The sequence below is a fragment of the Aquarana catesbeiana genome, linkage group LG01 (genome assembly GCF_042186555.1).
Source record: "Aquarana catesbeiana isolate 2022-GZ linkage group LG01, ASM4218655v1, whole genome shotgun sequence".
Taxonomy (NCBI): domain Eukaryota; kingdom Metazoa; phylum Chordata; class Amphibia; order Anura; family Ranidae; genus Aquarana; species Aquarana catesbeiana.
The window spans coordinates 407,163,823-407,185,272 of NC_133324.1; the positions used below are offsets into that span (position 1 = coordinate 407,163,823).

The window sequence follows — 21,450 nt, forward strand, 5'->3', positions numbered from 1 at the left end:
CTGCTAAGTCAGAGCTTTCCTTCTGCAAAGATTTGAGAAAGTGGTAAATTTGTTGCAAATGGAAGCTCTCCGCGGGGGGCATCTCCAAACTTCCCGTGAAATAGGAAGGGGGGGTGTATGCCCCTATGATCGAGATAGTCGCCTATACGGTATAATCCCTTGTTCAACCACCAGCCAAATCTTTCAGGTTGAACACCTGGTGGAAACAGGGGATTGCAAAAAAAAAGGAGCTACCAGGATATGTGCAGAGCGCAAAGGCCACCTCCTACAGTTCGTGTCCCACACATGTAATGAGTGGGAGAGCGTAGGGCACAGTATAGCTTTACAATGTTTTCGTGGAATTCAAAGGGCAAGATCTATTGTAAATGGAGAGCACACCTGGGTCTCTATAGAAACCCAATCTGGTCGATAATGTTGGCTGTAAAGTTGGCATAATTGGGCGAGCTGTGCAGCCACATAGTATTTCCAAAATCAGGCATGCCTAGTCCGCCTGAATCCTTAGGAGCATACATTGTGGCCCGAGCTATCCTGGAGCCTTTGGTTCCCCAAATGTAATGGAAGATTTTTGATTGAAACAGTCACGTGGCATGAACCGGGACCTGGATAGGCAAAGTGCAAAAATAATATAGTAACCTAGGTAGAACTTAACTTCACGAAAGCGATTCTACCCATCCATGACAGATTTACATCAGACCATGTCCGCACAACCTCTAATAGCTTAAATCGAACAAAGTCAGATAATTAGCTTTGTAAATTGAAGAGATGGTGGGAGTCAGTAGGATTTCTAAATAGGGAAGGGATGTCTGCTGCCACTGAAAGGGGTATTGAGTCTGGATACTCCGCAAAGCAGAGATTGGCAAGTTGATATTCAGCGCTTCTAAATTTATCATGGTTGACCACGAGCCACGAAATTTTCACAAAATGGTCCGGTATGAATACTTTTTCAGGGCACTGTACATATGCATCAAACCCAAGAAAAAGTATGGTAATTCCATGCTTTCAAGCTTATGGAATTTTGGCCTTATGCGAAGATTGCATCATGTTCCTGCCAATATCTGAGGCCCTGTCCTACCCAGAATTCCCCCTGGTGGTGGTACCCAAGTTCCCCTTCTCTCACAGGGAAGCCTTGCTCTTTTTGTCAAATGAAAGTTTGGAATTTTGGACTGGATGAGATGGAATCAGTCTTTTGCTCCTTTAGATCAGTTATCTCAGACCTAGTGCCCTCCATATCACAATCTGTTCCTCAGATAGAGACACCAAGCCTATATCTTTAATTTCTCTCACACTAGTCCTGGTAACTGAGATCCCATTCTCAGGTTAAGAAGGAAGGAGAAGATTCAACACATTCATTAGAGTGCATATACACATCTATGCAATCATAAGGTATTCAGCCTGCTAACTCCCAAGATATAGAGATTTATAAGGAGTTTACAGGAGCTAGAAGGGGATGACTTTCCTGTCCATTAATATCTTAAAAATATGTTTTTTTAAAAGCAGAAACAAAAAAGTGAAGAATTACTTCTCCATAGAGAGAGAGAACCCTGCCTGGTCAGAGGATAGATACCCTTAACTTACAGATAAGATTTCAGGATGGAGTATGCTTTTCCCCTTTTTTGGTTTGATATCATTACAGATCAGTAAGATTCTTGGTGCCCAAAAAAGTGTTTGTTATCAAACTTCATGTCTCCATCTATTTCTGCTCCGGCGTTTCTACCGATTCAGCTAGATCCCCTGTGTCAGGGTTCGGCATGACACTCGAGCATTCAACTCTGTCATCTGAAAGCCTGGAGACAGAAAGGGGGATTTCCAGACACAGATTGTTTTGAGAAAGTAATTGAAACCCTTCTCTGTAGTGATACATTGACTACTAGGAAAGGAGATATGCTAAAGCAATGTTTCTCAACTCTAGTCCTCAAGTACCACTAACAGGTCATGTATTCAGGATTTACCTCAGACTGATCAAATCACCTGTGCAAAATAATGGTGAGCCTGAAACCTGTTGGGGGTACTTGAGGACTGGAGTTGAGAAACATTGTACTAAAGTATGGAACTAATTTTTTACTTGGTGGGTGAAAAAGACTATACAAGGTTTATTGTTCAATACCTGCCATCCCTGAATTCCCGCAGGCTGGATTAGATAAGGGTTTGCCACCTAGTACCCTTAATGTAGAAATAGCAGATTTTTCAGTTTTTGTTTGAAAGCTAGGTTGGCAGAGGATGACCTTTTTTATGAGATATCCAGAGAACACTGCAACTCACAAATTGTTAAACTACTGCTCCCTGGGATTTAACTTTAGGTTTGTATCCTCAAACAACTCATCTGGGATTGTCTCAAACTCTCAACAATAAAGATGTTGTTCTTATTAGCCATTACATGCACTGGGGGGATAGGAGACTTGCAAATTCTTTCATGTAGGGACCCATGCTTGTTCATCCTAGAAGATGCGGTAATCCTAAAGTCAGTCCCTGTGTAACAACCCAAGGTAGCTTCAGGTTTTCATAGATTACAAACAGTGACTGTCCCAACTACAGCACCCAGATAAGTCAGAAGGAAGCCCAAAATTCAGATTTGTTAGATTGAAATTGTTTCACTTGAGATACATTAGAAGGTTGTCATCTTCCAGTTCTACTTTGTGGCTAAATTAAGGGGCTTCAAGCATTGAAGATTCCATAGCCAGATGGATTAAAGAAGTGATCCTTTCCACAAATAATAGGATAAGTCATCAGACTCCAGCTAAGAGAAAGACACATTCAACAAGATCTTAAGATTACTGTTTTGGTTTGCATTCCCAGTTGAAGGTGGAATCAACCATCTCTCAGGTAGCCGACTTCTGGAAATACCATTATTATTAGGTCTGTTTTTGTTTTAAGTTTTGGGTAGAGAAGGAAATGGATAAAAGATCTGCTTTTATTTGTTCCTGTCCGTAACTCACAGGGGAAATTTTCCTTAGCTTCCTGTCAATCCCTCTTAACTTAAAAGGGAATACTCTCTTTCAACAGGTGTCCCTATTTATAGAACCTAATCTTTATCATTTGGCAGATGAAATAAAATTATTCACCTAGCTTAGTATTCTCTGTCCCTTTTCAATTTCAGCCTGTGGGAGTGATGACTGGCAGATCTGCTGCTGCAGTCTGTGATGGAGTAAATGGTCAACGGCTCACAACATCATCACACTGTGCAGCATAAAAAGGACCCTACCACTTTTTTTTTTTGAAAAAACGCCCCAGTGTGAAAGGAGTCTAAGGAAGATTGCGGTTGATAGAACACGTCAAGACCTGAATGCATGGCATTACCTGACTGTACAATCTTAGATTTACAAAAAATAAATCCTGCAAGGCCCTTCCTACCCAATGAATTACATTTATATCCATGAAAGCCCTTGCACTACATATATGTACAATCTGATTGCAATTAAGTTTCAATGTGTCACCCAATTACCGAATATATTTTTATACCTTTTTTCTTCTTTTGCTCTTAAAAACTCAGCTTGCTTTAGAACCTGCACCATTACAGATTCCATTGCTCCTGTGTTAACACTGGCTAAACTTCTTGCTGACGATCTCCGTCTTGTTAATGCGCACTCTGATGCTTTATCTTCTTCCACTCCACAGAGACTTGTAGATGATGCAGTTAACAATGTTCTATCTCGAAAGCTCCTATAAGATTAAAATATATACATTCATTAATTCATAGGAATCAAAGACTGCTTTAAGTAGGAAAAAATAGACATTAGTATTTCTGCTGACTATATCTCTAGAATAGAATCTAAGAAACACTGCAAATGAAAAAAATGAAATTGTTTGAATAAAAACACACAACAAATACAGTACAAAGAAACAGTGATGGGTTTGGTGCTAAATATTGTATGCATAAATAGTTTTTTGCTAATGTGTATGAATAGGTGCTGCATTCACAACACCTAATGAACTTTCAAAGCAAGAGATAAATAGATATATCTATAGATAGATAGAGATAGAGATAGATATAGATATATATCTATATATATATATATATATAGATATATATCTATCTATATTTTAGTGCTGCACGATTAATCGCGGAGAATCGTTATCGCGATTCTCCGCCCGCCATAATCGCAACTCTGGATTTGTGCGATTGTGACGATTGAGCTGAAAAGCACGCGCCGCGCCGCTGCACACTGAACAATGTTGTCCCTGTGTTAGAGCGGAGGGGAAGCCGTCGGAGCCAGCGTGCTGACGTCACTCGGCAGAAGAATGTGATTGGTCAGAAAGTATGTCAGAGTGACAGCCCCGCCCCCCGGTGTTGGTAGGTAGGGGACGTTGCTTGTGATGTCAGCGGGAAACATTGCGGAAAGCAGGAGCGGGCCGTACAGCCCCCACGAAACCGGAGAGCCCTGACCGGCACCGCCCAGATCGCCCGGATGGGGGTCTCTCTGCTTGGGGTGCTCTGCCTGCTGTGCCAGGTGTGTCCCACCGGGGCCACAACACACTGGGTGGTGACAGGACGGCAAGATCCAGCTGCAGGTGAGGTGACACCTGACAGAGGGGGGACACATGACAGACGAAGAGATGGGGGGGACACCTGAGTGCAAGGGGGACACCTAATATAGAGGGGGGGCATCCTGGGATTGGGGGCACCTGACAGGGGGAAGGAGATCACTAGAGAAAGAGGTGGAAAAGGGGGATGCCTGAGATAAGTAGGGGTACCTGAAAGGATAATAGGGGGATACTTGAGAGGGAAAAGGGGGGATCACTTGAAAGAAAAGGGGGACACTTAAGAGGAGAGGCTCTCAATGAACCTCTCAATCAATCTATCAATCTCTCTCTCCTAAAAAAAAAAAATTATGTCGCGAGAATCGTGATCTTTTTATTCTAAGTAAAAAAAAATTGTGATTCTCATTTTGGCCAGAATCGTGCAGCTCTATTATATTTATATATATATATATATATATATATATATATATACACATACACACACACACATATACACACACACATATATACATACCCACATATACATACAATATTATATACCACCCCCATCAAATCATTCTCTGCAGCTATTGTCTTTTGTACCACCACCCCCTCCCTTTACAATGTAAGCTCTACGGGCAGGGCCCTCCTGTACCTTTTGTATTGAACTGTACTGTAATTGTGTTGTCCCCCTATACATTGTAAAGCGCTGCGTAAACTGTTGGCACTATATAAATCTTGTATAATAATAATAATATATATATATATATATATATATATATATATATATATACACATACATATACACACACACGGAAATAAGTATTTGATACCCTGCAGATTTTGTAAGTTTGCCTATATACAAAGAAATTAAGGGTCTAGAATTTTTATCATAGGTGTATTTTAAATTATGGAGACAGAATATCAACCAAAAATCCAGAAAAAAAAAACACATACAACAAATGCTATACATTAAGTTGCAGTTCAGTGAGTGAAATAAGTATTTGATCCTAAAGCAAAACATGACTTGGTACTTGGTGGAGAAACCCTTGTTGGCAAGCAAAAAGGTAAGATGTTTCTTGTAGTTGGTGACCAGGTTTGCACACATCTCAGGAGGGATTTGGGTCCACTCTTTTTTACAGATCTTCTCTAAATCTTTAAGGTTTCTTGGCAACTCAAAGTTTCAGCTCCCCCCACTACTGGATGTCTCAAGGGGCTCCTCTCATCTTTCCTTTTCCTGCCTTCGGCGGATGAAGGCAGACCTACAAACTCTGCACCTGGTAGACCCCCTGGCGGTTGCTACATCCACAGAACTGTGACTATTCCTTTTTTTCCCCGGTCCATCCCACCTACTCACGGCTTGATTATCTTTTGATAACGCACAAAGACCTAGCTAGAGTAGTGTCAACCTCTATTGATGTTATCTCCCTCTCCGACCACGCTCCGGTCCACATGACACTCCAATTGGGACCAGTGCCCTAGACTGGAGACTAAATGAGTCTCTGCTCCAATCGGAAGAGATCCACACCAAACTCCTGACCACCTTACGGGAGTATTTCTCCATCAATGAAGCCTCGGTCACCAATCTATTGGTGGTGTGGGAGACCCAAAAACGGTCATCCGGGGAGCATTGATCAGAATAGGAGCTTGCCTTAAGAGAGAGAGGACTAATCGTACAGAAGAACATATTACCCAGATGCGTAATTTGGAACGCTCCCATAAGGCCACTCTTGCCCGCTCCACCTATCATGATGTCCTGAGAGTCCGCGAGGAACTCCGTTCACTTATATTTCACAAAACAAAGCAAAAACTGGCCCGGGCACATCGTACAACGAATTCTCAAACTGGATACATTGCTTGCGCGGGCATTGCTTGGTCCTCGCACAAAAACCTACATTTCCAGCGTCATGGTCCCCTCAGGTCAGAGGCTGACTACTTCACCTGATATGGCAGTGGAGTTTAAGTCCTTCTATTAAGGCCTCTATAACTCAGACTGAGCTCCCCTCACTGCCTCCCCCTCTGATGGTGGAACAACCCCACAGTCCTACCTAACCTCCTCTGGCATGCCCTTGCTCTCTCTCTTGCAGTACAAGAGGAGCTGAACTGGGTGTCGCTTTGGCCCACTCGAAACCGAAAAAGGCTCCCGGCCCTGATGGCCTTACCTCAACCTATTATAAGGCCTTTTTTAAGACACTCTCGCGACCTCTGGTCTCAGCCCTTAATTCTATCACGGAAGGGGAAACCTTCCCACTAGACACCCTGAGAGCCTATATTTCTCTGATCCCAAAGGAGGGTAAGGACTCACTGCGGTGTGGAAACCTTCGCCCGATAGCACTCCTGAAAACTGATTTGAAACTGTTTGAAACTGTTCGCCAAAACGCTATACATTATTTGGGCGTTGACCTCACCTCTGACCCCACCAACCTGTAAGCAGCAAACTGTGCCCTACTGCTTGCTCATATTAGAACTGATCTTCTCCACTGGCACTCACATTAACATGGTTTGGCTGCTATAGCGCCCTCAAGATGACCATGCTGCCAACGGTGTTGTACTTGATGCAGGCGCTCCCCATTCGAGTTCCATCTGCGTTCTTTAAGCGAATTAACTCTTTATTTTGCGACTTCGTCTGGTCTCCTCGCAGGCCACAAATCAAATTTCAACTACTCACTGTCCCAAAGCATAGGGACAGGCCGTCGGGTGCCCATGCCCACTTGAGGCCGTCGGGTGCCCATGCCCACTTGAGTGGCCGCGACTTTCATTCCGGGTTTTTTCTAGTTAGCCGCCTGACGCAGCATCATGTGATGCAGGTCAGGATTCAGGGCGCGCACGCGCACATGTATTCTGCTAACTCTCATTCCGGGTTCATTTAGTTAGCCGCCCGACGTAGCATCATGTGATGCAGGTCGGGATTCAGGGCACGCATGCGCGCATGTATTCTGTCGATTGCTTTCCAGGCTATTGCGGAAGTCCGATGTAGGTGGAACCCAGAGTAAGGCTTCTACTGTATTATTTAAGGGAGGTGACGTGATGTGCCCCTGGAAGACGCAATTCTTTTGCGAAACGCAGCGTAGGGCTGAGCGGTGTCATCGCGTCACCTCCCACTGTCGTCGTAACTCCAGCAGGACGGGCTGTCTGTGAACATCTGGCCGGTGCCACAGACTGTTCTTCTTCAGAGGACGTTTTTTCCTATTTTACATGTGAGTGTTTACTATATTTTTAAATAAATACCATTTTATTTTACACTATCGGAGCCCTCCTCTCTTTCTCTTCTATGATGATACCACTCTGCTGAGGGCTAAGCCTTTTTCCCTGTGGATCCATCCATCTGCACTACAGTTCCTGATGTCCCATTCCAGCTTCCATCTTGACCCCTTGGTGTTCCAGAGCAGCAGGATCTTACAGCCCATTTAGACCCTCTGTAACAGGGGGTCATGGGGTTCTGGTAAGTGGCCAGCCACTCTATCTATGGTGGTGGACCCATACACCTATTACTCCATACAATTGGACAATCTCGGATTGTTACATCACTTTTGGGTGTTTTTGTATATGGACTATTTTCCACTATTTTTTATTTTTTTCATTTGTTTGCATCATACATTGCAGCTCTTCATGTTTATGTATTTATTTGCACCACAATTTTTTTGATATACCATTATATTTGTTCAAGGGGAGTTTTGATCACTTCTTCAATCTTACACATTGTAGTTTGCTATATAGTATCATATGTTTTTTTTGTATTTGGTTTCCATTAAGGTTGGGATTACCTTCCAGATATACACACTGTAGTCTGTCAAAGCACGAGTCACCAATTTTCTATACTCTAAAGTAAATGAGCTATAGATACAGTACGTATAAGAGATATGGAAGATCTCACCGCCACTCTGCACAACCAGGAGACCTTTCGTGAGACTTGGAGACCCTGGCACCACTTTGTGTACACCGACGCATATCTCCAGGTTTCGGAATTCGGGGGACCTCCTGGATTTAGCTCTACTCACTTTCTCTCTCCCCTTTCCTCTACCCTATTATTCCTCCCACATTAGAGACACCCACTATCTTCTTCCCCCCTCCCTCGTTTAATTAATCTCCCCCCGCCCCTCCTTATTCGAATATTAGCTTTAGTTGTGGGTATTGCTTTTTTGAATATAGCTTATATTCACATCCAACTTTATTGTTATTTAATTTTATTTATTGCTAACTTTACATTATACCCTAATCAACCGGCCATCGGGACGCTCAGCATCCCGATATTGTTTGTATTTTTATTTTCTAGCACAGCTTGACATTTATGTTTCATACTAGGGTCCCCCTTAAAGTCGCTTGTGGATTCCCCCAGCTCTATCTGTTGTTCACGATTCTTGAAACCGTTATATCCTATGTGCCCATCTGATTAGGGTATTGCTGGGATGACTGATTTGTACATTTGCCGATGTGATCCTACTGTTCCTCTTACATGACCGTATTATATGTTTGATGTCATTTACTTGGGTTGTAAGCCATATCCTCTTTGAAAAATAAAGGAATTACAAGAAAAAGTTTCAGCTCCCTCCATAAATTTTCTATAGGATTACGGTCTGGAAACTGGCTTAGCCACTCCGTGACCTTAATGTGCTCCTTCTTGAGCCACTCCTTTGTTGCCTTGGCGCTATATTTTGGGTCATTGTCATGCTGGAAAACCCATCCACGACCCATATTCAGTGTTCTGGCTGAGGAAAGAAGGTTCTCATCCAATATTTTACAATACATGGCCCCATAATGCAGCAAAGTTGGCCTATACCTTTAACAGAAACAGCCCCAAAGCATCACATTTCCACCTCCGTCCTGGACTGTAGGGATGGTGTTCATAGGCAGTCAAGCACGTAGGTGGAAACATTATGCTTTGGGGCTGTTTCTCTACTAAAGGTACACACTGACTTTGCCACATTGAGGGGTCAATAGACTGGGCCATGTATTGTAAAATCTTGGATGAGAACCTTCTTCCCTCAGCCAGAACACTGAAGATAGGTTGTGTAGTGCTGTATAGTCATTTGGCTCTGCACAGCGCTGTTCATGTGCCTTATGTCAGTAATTCATGAAGACAGTTTGGGCATTTTAAAAAGCGAGTGCAGTTAAGGCCCCTTTCACACTTGTGCGACCTGAAAGTTGTGCGATTTTGACGCGACTTGAAGCAATGCCTGTGTAATCTTGAGGTCTATGGACCTCAAGTCACATCAAAGTCGGACCAAAGTAGTGCAGGGACTACTTCGAAGTCGCTGAGACTTAAAGTTGTACAGATATGAATGGTACTCATTAGAAAGCATGGTCCTGTGACTTGGGACTGCAAAGTCACATACAAAGTCGCACAAGTGTGAAAGGGGCCTTATTAAAAAGTTTTAATAAATCTGTTTTCTGCAGTGAGCACTATATTTTGTTTCTATAGTATTATTTTTGTGAGCTTCTCCTTGCTGGATGATTGTCGAAGCTATAAATTAGAGCAGAAGTAGGGTGCTACTACCCAATATGAACAAGTCCCGCAAGGCTGAAACGCGTTTACATCTGCTGTCTGTGTGCTTTCTAGGGAATCAATACATTTAAGAGTTTAAAAAGCAAGCAAGGAGTTGTGGACCATCTTTTCTCACGATTGTTGAAACCATTCCTTGTAAGCCTAATGGAATTAAGCTGTTAGGATACGACTGAGGCAGACTGGAGGGTTACTACTACTAATAAGCACCTTGCTCGATCCTGGTATAATAAAGATGTGTGTTTTGACCATTGTAACTAGGGTCAAACTTTAACCACTTAAGGAACCAGCCTTTTTCTGATATTTGTTTACAAGTAAAAATCTGTATTATTTTTTGCTATAAAATTACTTTTTTTTTTTTTTTTTTAGCAGACACCCTGGAGAATAAAATGGCCGTCGTTGCAATTTTTTATGTCACACGGTTTTTGGGCAGCGTTTTTTGATGAATTACAGGTACGTCATCCAGCCTGGACATGCCACCCAGAAGTGGTTAAGGTGAGCGTTTACACTTAAGGGGACAGTGGTGGTCATTCACCTGGGGGTGCACTATTGCAGAGTTTTGGATATCTACCCCCCTCCCCCGACATAAGACGGTTTTGATTTAACACTATTTAGATATTACAGTGCACCATTTGTTCACATTGGGTTCATGAAACTAATATTTTTGTTTGTTGAAATGTTCACCTATTCATGCGTGCAAATTGATTTATTTTAATATATTTCGTTTTATATTGCATTGAAAAGATCATTAAGCATTGTGAGTGCCAGCACAGATTCATATACATATTCTGATAGCCACATGTGGATAATATATGTAATGACAGTATCTGGTATACTTTCTTAAATTATACATGTCCTTTATGTTTACATACAGAAAAAGAGAAAAATTTTCAGGGGATAAGAAAACAGTATGCCAGAGTGCTTGATCTTGCAACTTTAATTTTTTTTTTTTTAAACGCTGGCTGGCCGCCTTACTATAAATTTATAATATAAATAAAATCTCACACACATACATACACACAGTCAGCAAGTGGTCAAGCACATGACTGCAGCTGCAACCCCCCACAGACGGTGATCGATTGTTCAATAAAAGTGATCTGGGCAGCTCTACAGCCACCCACTTTTACTGAAGTGAGAAGGGCCATTCCCCAGCAAGCCTGTGGTGGCTCCCTGGCTCTCCCATCCTCTGGGGAGTTGCAGACCGCAGCAAATGGCCAGGATAGGTAATCACAGAGGAGATGGAGAAACATCCACTCCCCCACCTCCTCTTTGTCTAATGAAGCCAAAGCATTGATAATCACTTCTGGTTTCAGAACTGTCTGTTACCAGGGGGGTCATTAGAAGCGAGGGGGGACATTGGTGGTCTAATACCTCATTTCCACTGAGCGGATTGGTTCAGGTCAGTACAGTTTGGAAGGCCTAGAATGGTCCGGCCTATTCAGGTGAGCGTTTCCACTGCAAGTCGGACCGCCAGGGGCCATACGTGGGTTTAGAAAAAATGCCTAGCATGGCGTCACACGTCCGCCAATCGGTGGAATGTATTGTAGCTCCGCCTTAACCGAACTGTACCGTTTTCTATGGCCCCACATCTGAAGCAGGACCCAGAATGGTGCAGTTCGGTTGTATGGGCCGCTTTCATAATGGAAACACTCAAAATAGCGTACTGTACCGAACCGCTCAGTGGAAACAAGGCATAACAGACCTGATATCTTCAGAAAGAGTACCTGTAACCTGCCCAAAGCTTGTTAGCCCCGTGTGATGGCAATGAAGTGAAATTTTGTCAGTCAGGAAGGGGCTCTTACTCTTCATCTCAAACCCGATGACCATACAGGGACCTCTCAAATTATAAGATAAACTTTGCCAAATTAGAAGCACTCAACATTTCCATCAAACCCTCTAGAGCAGGTTATCTTGACAATCCTTTTTTTTTCATTGAGCCTGTTCCAGCTTTAAATACCTGGCCATCAGTCTCACACCTGACCCCGATAAGATGTACAGGGCTAATCTTCGGCCCCTTCAAACCAAGATTAGCTCTGATTTACATTTCTAAAAGATCAATGAATCTGATTTGGTTTGGGAGGAGTAGTGCATTTTAATTGGCCACTGTCTCAGGTGTTATATCTCATTCCAACACTACTATAGTACAAAAGCTTGCACACCATTCATGGACCTAGGCCATGAGTTACTTGCTTCACATTAACTGCATTCCACTAATTTGTTACAACAAATCCTCCCCAACTGTTCTTTTTTTTAATGGCACACGGGCTTGCATGTGAAAACAGACTGGAACCCCCCCCCCCCCCAATTATCATCAAGGTTTGCTAGAGTAAATGAAATTAGAAAAATACAGGACCTCGCTGCCTCCCTTCATCACTGGGGAAGAGGTTCCAGGATACGTGAATTTCTCAGGCTGCTTTCTTCTATTTGTCAGCCTACCAGGACTTGCTGAACTCTCCCAGCTTGGATTAAAAACAAAAGTGTGGCCTCCAACCCAGAGTTCCTGAGTAGGTCGACCTCACTTCGACAGTACTGATTAAGATGCCCCTGCCGCCAAATACACTTTTGGACTTTTAGGATTAAACTGAACTCAATTTACCCCTGATTCCCCCTTTACCTTCTCTTCCCATCCCTTTTTCCTCTTAAGCAATTAAGCTAGAGGAAATCAGAAGATTCCTGCCACTGCAAATTGCACTGGGCTAAATCTCTGGTGTGAATGTAGCCTAATTCCAAAGTTCGGCTATAAAACCCAACTAAACTTTCAGTTTGAATCCATTCCAGGTACAGTGCCTTGCAAAAGTATTCACCCCCTTGGCATTTTTCATGTTTTGTTTCCTCACAACCTGGAATTAACATGGATTGTTTGAGGATTTGCATCATTTAATTTATAGAACATGCCCACAACGTTGAAGATTTTTATTTTATTGCGAAGCAAACAACAAAAATAGGACAAAATAACAGAAAAAGTCAATGTGCATAACTATTCACCCCCCTAGAGTCAATACTTTGTAGAGCCACCTCTTGCGGCTATCGCAGCTCCAAGTCTCTTTGGATAAGTCTCTACGAGCTTGCCACATCTTACCACTGGGATTTTTGCCCATTCCTCCTGGCAGAACTGCTTCAGCTCCTTCAAGTTGGATGGTTTGCGCTTGTGAACTGCAATCTTTAAGTCTGACCACAGATTTTCTATTGGATTGAGGTCTGGGCTTTGACTAGGCCAGTGGTGTCCAAACTATGGCCCTCCAGTTGTTAAGGAACTACAACTCCCATCATGCCTAGTCATGTCTGTGAATGTCAGAGTTTTACAATGCCTCATGGGAAGTGTAGTTCCGCAACAGCTGGAGGGCCGTAGTTTGGACACCCCTGGACTAGGCCATTCCAACAAATTTACATGTTTCCCCTTAAACCACTCACGTGTTGCTTTAGCAGTGTGTTTGGGGTCATTGTCCTGCTAGAAGGTGAACCTCTGTCCTAGCCTCAAATCACACACAGAGTGGTACAGGTTTTGCTCAAGAATATCCTTGTATTTAGCACCATCCATCTTTCCCTCAACCCTAACCAGTTTCCCAATCCCGACGGCTGAAAAACATCCCCACGGCATGATGCTGCCACCACGTTTCACTGTAGGGATGGTGTTCTTGGAGTGATGTGATGGGTTTGCGCCAGACATAGCATTTTCTCTGATGGCCAAAAAGTTCAATTTTAGTCTCATCAGACCAGAGCACCTTCCTCCATTCATTTTGGGAGTCTCCCATATGCCTTTTCGCAAACTCAAAACGTGCCATTTTGTTTTTTGCTGAAAGTAATGGCTTTCTTCTGGCCACTCTGCCACAAAGCTCAACTCTATGGAGCGTATGGCTTATTGCCGTCCTATGTACAGATACTCCAGTCTCAGCTGTGGAACTCTGCAGCTCCTCCAGGGTTACCTTAGGTCTCTGTGCTGCTTCTCTGATTAATGCCCTCCTTGCCCAGTCCATGAGTTTTGGTGTGCGGCCATCTCTTAGCAGGTTTGCTGTTGTGCCATGTTCTTTCCATTTGGTTATGATAGATTTGATGGTGCTCCTGGAGATCAAAGATTTGAATTTTTTTTTTCTAACCTAACCTGTACTTTTCAACAACATTGTCCCTTACTTGTTTGGAGAGTCCCTTGGACTTCATGGCAGCGTTTGGTTAGTGGTGCTCTTGCTTAGGTGTTGCAGCCTCTGGGGCTTTTCAAAAAAGCGTGTGTATATGTAATGACAGATCATGTGACACTTAGATTGCACACAGGTGGACATCATTTCACGAATGATGTGACTTCTGAAAGGTAATTGGTTGCATCAGAGCTTGTTATGGGCTTCATAACAAAGGGGGTGAATACATGCAAATTATCAGTTTTTTATTTCTGAAAAATAGTTTTATGTATATATTTTTCTAATTTTACTTCACCAACTTAGACTATTGTGTTCTGATCCATCACATATAATTCAGATTAAAACAAACAAAAAAAAGCCAAGAGGGGTGAATACTTTTGAAAGGCACTGTACATCAAAACAAAAGTCGATCAAAGACTAACCTTAAAAAGCAGCCACATTCTGATTAAGGACTCATTCACATGGGCAATTGGAGCCATGCATTGCCCAAATCAGTGTATTTTTGCAGCAATTATTACCAGAGATTTACGATCAGCCACAGACAGGAAGCCTGTACAAATCAACAAAAGGCTAACAAAGTCTATGCCTGTCTGCTTGTAGCCATCACCTAGAGTTAGGAATGAATGTGTGCCCCTGGATTCAGAAAGTTAATGCCATTGATTTGTACAGGATTCTTGTCTGTGGCTGATAAACACCTGGTCATATCTGCCACAGAAATACACCAATCTGGGCAGTGTATGGCCCTAATTGCCCCTGTGCATGAGCGCAAACATACAGGCGCCAGCATGCTGCAAAGATGGGCCCTTGCTCTCTGCGTGGAAGAAATGGTCTATCTGCAGACGTTCGACATGTCTTTTTCAAATTCAGACCTAGAACTCTGCAATCAGCAAAGTTGATGTAATTGATTAAATTCAGTTGGGCTTTAACATGCATGTCAGTCATCTTAGCTTTGCAAACTAAGAAAATCAGTAATATTTAAATGTGAGATGTATGTTAAAGTGGTTGTAAACCTCTGATATGAAATATGAACAAAGCACTTGTCTCAATCCAATGCATTAAGTGTCATTTCAGTTTGCTGCCTCGTTCCTCTGCTATCTGTATGAGCCACTTCTGACAAGTTTTCCTGACATCAAGAGGTAAAAAGATGAGGGAAGGGAGGCCCAGCTCTGTGTGTCCATTTCTTTCATTCAGCTCTCCTCACTGAGCTGTAACTTAAGCTCCCCCCCCCCCCTTCTTTCTGGGAGCTTGGACAGGCTATATAAATTCTGCACTTTGCACGGATGTAGAGAAAGAGAAGACTGAAGATAAAAAAAAAAACAGGTACAACTTATGTTGGGAGGATTTGTTTCATCTCTGTTTATCACCTGAGGCCAGTCACTTCACTGGGTATGTGTAAGGGTTAACAACCACTTTAGGCTTCCTTTTAAATGGAGCGGCAGTTGAAAAATCAGAGACAAGTGCATGTAAGAAGTAAATAGGGGGAGCAGAGGATTGGTGCTGACCATTGATCTATAGCAGGTGTCAGTATAACAACTCCTCCCTGGGTCAGGCTGCACAGCTATTAATGTATATACAAGAACATCCCCCCCCCCCCCACTTTGCACTGAAAGTGCACTTGGAAGTAAAGTCGCTGTAGATCCGAGGGGGGCATGCAAGGAAAATAAAAAACAGCATTTTAGCTTGCACATGATTGGATGATAAAATCAGCAGAGCTTCCCCTCATTTCAGATCTACCCCTTAGATTTAGAGCGACTGCACTTCCAAGTGCACTTTCAGTGCAAAGTGGATTTGGCTTTCGTAAATAACCCCCATTGTGTTGCTTTGCAGCCTGAAGATAGACAGGGTTGTTTTATCCAGCTGTATTTACCGAGTGCAACTTATAGTATCCAAGTAAAACATATAACACCAACATGTCAGAAAAAAAGTTGCAGAGAAACACCCCCATAACAGGATATTACCCCCTCCATGCTTTACTGTAGGAATGGTGTTAAATTCTTCAAGGTGCGTTTTGGCAAAGCTCAGTCCTGACTGCATGTGGCCTTTCTTGGAAGAGTGCCTTTTTTCTTGCAACCCTCCCATACAAGCCACATTTGTGGAGAATTTGTGATATTGTTGTCACATGCATGCAATGACCACTCTTTGTCAAATTCCTGCAACTGCTTCAGAGTTGCTGTAGGCCTCCCTAATAATAGACTTCACTGTGCTTCTAGGCATTGATAAAGCCTTTGAAACTTTTTTGTATCCACCTCCTGATCTGTGCCTGTCCACAACATTATCCCAGAGATCTTTTGACAGTGCCCTGCCACCCATAGTTGATTGTTTGCTTCAGTTGCACTACCAGGGACTGAAAATCTCTTTTCATGGTAAACTAATCAAAATGACAACAGCTGATCAGTTGAGAGTCAAAAGGGCCCCTTCACTGGTCTTTCCGATCAGGTCCACCTGTCAGTTTTTCAGGCGGACCTGATCGGAGCCTCACTCCTATGGAGCAGCAGACATCATCGGTGATATGGCCGCTGACACCCACTGCTATCCAATCTGATACTGTCCATGAAATCCAGACAGATAATGACGCTATTTTCCATCAGTCTGGTGGATCAGATTTTAATAAAAAATAAAAACAAAGGGAAAGGTGGTCCGTTTTCATCCGATCTCACCATAGAGGAGAGCGGGACTGACAGATATGCACAGTGAGCGCAGACGGACCTGTCATCCACCTGCTGCGGCGCAAAGCTGAGTCTGTTGGGTGGACCGCCCATGTGACCCAAATGGTCATGTGTGCCATTGAGAAGATGATTAGCTACACCTGATTGAGTTTAACAAGTCATTTTTAGGAGGGGTGATCCTTTTTCCAACATGTTGATGTTAGAAGTCGGCTCTGAGGAAAGCGGCATGACCCCCAAAACACATCAGTTTCCAACCTGGGACACGTTTAACTGCAATTATGGTAATGCACAAGGTGTTTGCGCCCTCCTGTGTGTGTTTTTTGCAGTGTATAGCAGGTTTCAGTATAAGAACTCCTCCCCAGTCAGGCTGCACAGCATGTGTATGTAAGAAGTAGGTAGGTGTAGGAGATGACTGGTACTACTCATAGATCTACTGCAGGTGTCTGTATATGAACTCCTCTCTGGTCAGGCTGCACAGCTGTGAGAAGTAGATGAGTGGTACACAGGATAATAAGCTGCCCCCCAGTCAGCCTACCCAGCATGTGTATGTAAGAAGTAGGTGATGACTGGTACTACTCATTAGGTGTCAGTATAAGAACACCCCCCTGGTCAGGTTGCACAGCTGTGAGTGTAACTGAGAAGTAGATGATCGGTGCTGTCCATTGATGAGATGTACATATTATAGCGGTCCTCCCCAGCATGCCTGTGTATGTCAGAAGTAGGTAGGTGTAGGAGAGGACTGGTACTACTCATAGAACCATTACAGGTGTTAGTATAAGAACCCCTCCCTGGTCAGGCTGCACAGCTGTTGAGAAGTAGATGAGTGGTGCTGCCCATTGATGAGATGTACACAGTATAACGGTCCTCCCCAGTCAGGTTGCACAGCTGTGAGTGTATGAGAGAAGTAGATGAGTGGTGCTAATCATTGATGAGATGTACACAGCATAATAAGCCGTCTTCCCCAGGTACTACTCATAGATCCATAACAGGTGTCAGTATAAGTACCCCTCCCCGGTCAGGTTGCACAGCTGTTAGAAGTAGATGACCAGTGGTGCCCATTGATGACATGTACACTGTACAGCAATCCTCCCCAGTCAGGTTGTACAGCTGTGAGAAGTGGACTGGTACTACTCATAGATCTATCACAGGCATCAGTATAAGAACCCCTCCCTGGTCATGCTGCACAGCTGTGAGAAGTAGATGGCTGGTACTACTCATAGATCTATCACAGGTGTCAGCATAAGAACCCCTCCCCGGTCTGGTTGTACAGCTGTGAGAAGTAGATGACTGGTACTACTCATAGATCTATCACAGGTGTGAGTATAAGAACCCCTCCCTGGTCAGGTTGCACAGCTATGAGAAGTAGATGACCGTTGCTGCCCATTGATGTCATGTACACAGTACAGCGGTCCTCCCCAGTCAGGTTGTACAGCTGTGAGAAGTGGACTGGTACTACTCATAGATCTATCACAGGCATCAGTATAAGAACCCCTCACTGGTCATGCTGCACAGCTGTGAGAAGAAGATGACTGGTACTACTCATAGATCTATCACAGGTGTGAATATAAGAACCCTTCCCCGGTCAGGTTGCACAGCTGCAAGAAGTAGATGAGTGGCACTACTCATAGATCTATCACAGGCATCAGTATAAGAATCCCTCCCCGGTCAGGTTGTAAATCTGTGAGAAGAAGATGACCGGTACTACTCATAGATCTATCACAGGTGTCAATATAAGAACCCTTCCCCGGTCAGGTTGTACAGCTGTGAGAAGTAGATGACCGGTACTACTCATAGATCTATCACAGGTGTCAATATAAGAACCCCTCCCCGGTCAGGTTGTACAGCTGTGAGAAGTAGATGACCGGTACTACTCAGATCTATCACAGGTGTCAATATAAGAACCTTTCCCCGGTCAGGTTGTACAGCTGTGAGAAGTAGATGACCGGTACTACTCATAGATCTATCACAGGCATCAGTATAAGAACCCCTCCCTGGTCATGCTGCACAGCTGTGAGAAGTAGATGGCTGGTACTACTCATAGATCTATCACAGGTGTCAGTATAAGAACCCCTCCCCGGTCAGGTTGCACAGCTATGAGAAGTAGATGACCGTTGCTGCCCATTGATGTCATGTACACAGTACAGCGGTCCTCCCCAGTCAGGTTGTACAGCTGTGAGAAGTGGACTGGTACTACTCATAGATCTATCACAGGTGTCAGTATAAGAACCCCTCCCCGGTCATGCTGCACAGCTGTGAGAAGCAGATGGCTGGTACTACTCATAGATCTATCACGGGCATCAGTATAAGAATCCCTCCCTGGTTAGGTTGTAAAGCTGTGAGAAGAAGATGACTCGTACTACTCATAGATCTATCACAGGTGTCAATATAAGAACCCCTCCCCGGTCAGGTTGTACAGCTGTGAGAAGTAGATGACAGGTACTACTCATAGATCTATCACAGGTGTCAATATAAGAACCCCTCCCCGGTCAGGTTGTAAAGCTGTGAGAAGTAGATGGCTGGTACTACTCATAGATCTATCACAGGTGTCAATATAAGAACCTTTCCCCGGTCAGGTTGCACAGCTGCGAGAAGTAAATGAGTGGCACTACTCATAGATCTATCACAGGTGCCAATATAAGAACCCCTCCCCGGTCAGGTTGTACAGCTGTGAGAAGTAGATGAGTGGTACTACTCATAGATCTATCACAGGTGTCAATATAAGAACCCCTCCCCGGTCAGGTTGTACAGCTGTGAGAAGTAGATGAGTGGTACTACTCATAGATCTATCACAGGTGTCAATATAAGAACCCCTCCCCGGTCAGGTTGTACAGCTGTGAGAAGTAGATGACAGGTACTACTCATAGATCTATCACAGGTGTCAATATAAGAACCCCTCCCCGGTCAGGTTGTACAGCTGTGAGAAGTAGATGAGTGGTACTGCCCATTGATGACATGTACAGTACAATGGTCCTCCCCAGTCAGGTTGCACAGCTGTCAGACTTCTATGTGTTGTCTATGACTCACCGGGGCAGCAGTGCCAGCTTCTGCTCCAGCACTAGCTCGAGTTTCTGGGCTTGCTTGGACAGCCAATGGTCGGCGCCGTAGAGCCGGTAGCAGCCCTCCAGCATGCTCCTGAAGTCAGTGACGAATTGGTCTATAGCGCGGTACTGGCCCGCGAAGAACTTCTCCTCTATCCTGAGAAGAGACATGGTGCCCGCCGCCGCCTCCTCCTCCTCCGCCCGCCCAGATGTCCTCGGACTCCCGGGAGCCGGCTCGGTGTCGCCTTCCTCACACGCCGAGCTGCTGACCTCCTCCACAGCCCCTGTGCCGGGCGTCCGCACCACCACCGTCCCTCCGCCATCCTCTAAAGGTGACGCTCCCGGCACCTCAGCCATAGCGGAACAGCTGACACGTCCGCTCCCGTCCCGCACTGACTCATTCCTACCGGCAGCCAAGCCCCAGGAGCCGGTTCAGCGCCACCACACACAGAACAATCCGGTGTACCGGAAGCACTGAGGTGAGGAGCTAAACACTTCCCTGCTGTCTCCCCGGCCCCGCCCTCCGCACTGCTCGCAGCCACTGGAGAGCTTGGGCGCCGCCTGCCAATCGCAGGACGTCATTTACCCGCGGCTGCTAGGTGAGAGGAGAGAGCTGATTGGATGGGGCCTGCTTGTTTTGACAGCTCTCACCTTGGCATTGCTAGGACAGGTGCGAGAAGGCAGCGATGGAATAGTCAATCGGCCGTACTGAGAATGGCAGGAGCGTGACAAGTGCGATTATAAACCGAGAGAATTATGTGGGCTGCCATTCCTGACCTGATTCTGAAAATGTCGTTTTCTGCCTGTTTCCAGTCCCAGAACAAGCGTGTAGCAAGTGAAGCAAAAGCAAAGTTGGAACATATATTGATCTGCATACGTTTTAGGTCAGGGACTTTTAGCATAGATTTGTTCATACAGCACCTAATGATAAAATACTCAGTTTTAGCATGAGGGCTGCTGTCAGTCCAGGAGCAATGAGGTTGCAATGTGAGCTGTACTATGAAGTCCGCTTTTTTTGGGGAGATTATGAGAAATGATCTTCCCCAAACAGGATATTGCCATAAACCTGTAGTTCAGGGCTGTCTTAATGCATTGGCCCCAGGTACATGAGGGCCCCATGATAATCTTGCATTACACCATACTTGCCAACTTGCTTTTTACTAAGCTGTCCCTGGATGGCTGTGCTAGGATGGAGGCATCCCAAAACCTGTACTGTGCACAGCTGATCCCAGGATTGTGCCATCCTGACCACCCATGTACTGTGCATTTCTGCCTCCCCTCCCCGTATTGTGTCCTTTGTGTTGATTAGTCTTTGAATATGGCATTGTTTCTTTTTGTTTAAAGTAAATATTATTCAAAGTACTAATAACTATATGTTTAATTCTATCTACTATTTATACTTTAAATCTTGAAAGCAGTTGTATAAATTGGGGCAGGATGGTAGGGGTCCCAGTGCCTTACTTTGCCCAGGGGCCCATAGTGCTATTAAGACAGCCCTGCTGTAGGTAAATAAAGCCTTGTTTCCACTGAGCGGATCGGTTCGGTTCGGTACGGTACGCTATTTTGAGTGTTTCCATAATGAAAGCGGCCCATACAACCGAACCGCACCATTCGGGGTCCTGCTTCAGATGTGGGGCCATAGAAAATGGTACGGTTCTGTT

The 21,450-nt window shown here is 44.3% G+C and overlaps 1 protein-coding gene across 1 annotated transcript in view; it reads right to left on the reverse strand.

The window, feature by feature from the left end:
• The window catches only part of BRD10 (bromodomain containing 10), a 73,875-nt gene extending 53,557 nt beyond the window's left edge, over positions 1-20,318 (reverse strand). Inside the window, exons 1-2 of the mRNA XM_073635186.1 lie at positions 19,776-20,318; positions 3,457-3,657 (exon numbers count right to left, since the gene is read on the reverse strand). Of these exons, the coding sequence (XP_073491287.1) occupies positions 3,457-3,657; positions 19,776-20,146 (572 nt within the window). The 5' untranslated portion in view covers positions 20,147-20,318. The remainder of the gene's footprint in view (positions 1-3,456; positions 3,658-19,775) is intronic.
• Positions 20,319-21,450: the final 1,132 nt, after the last annotated feature.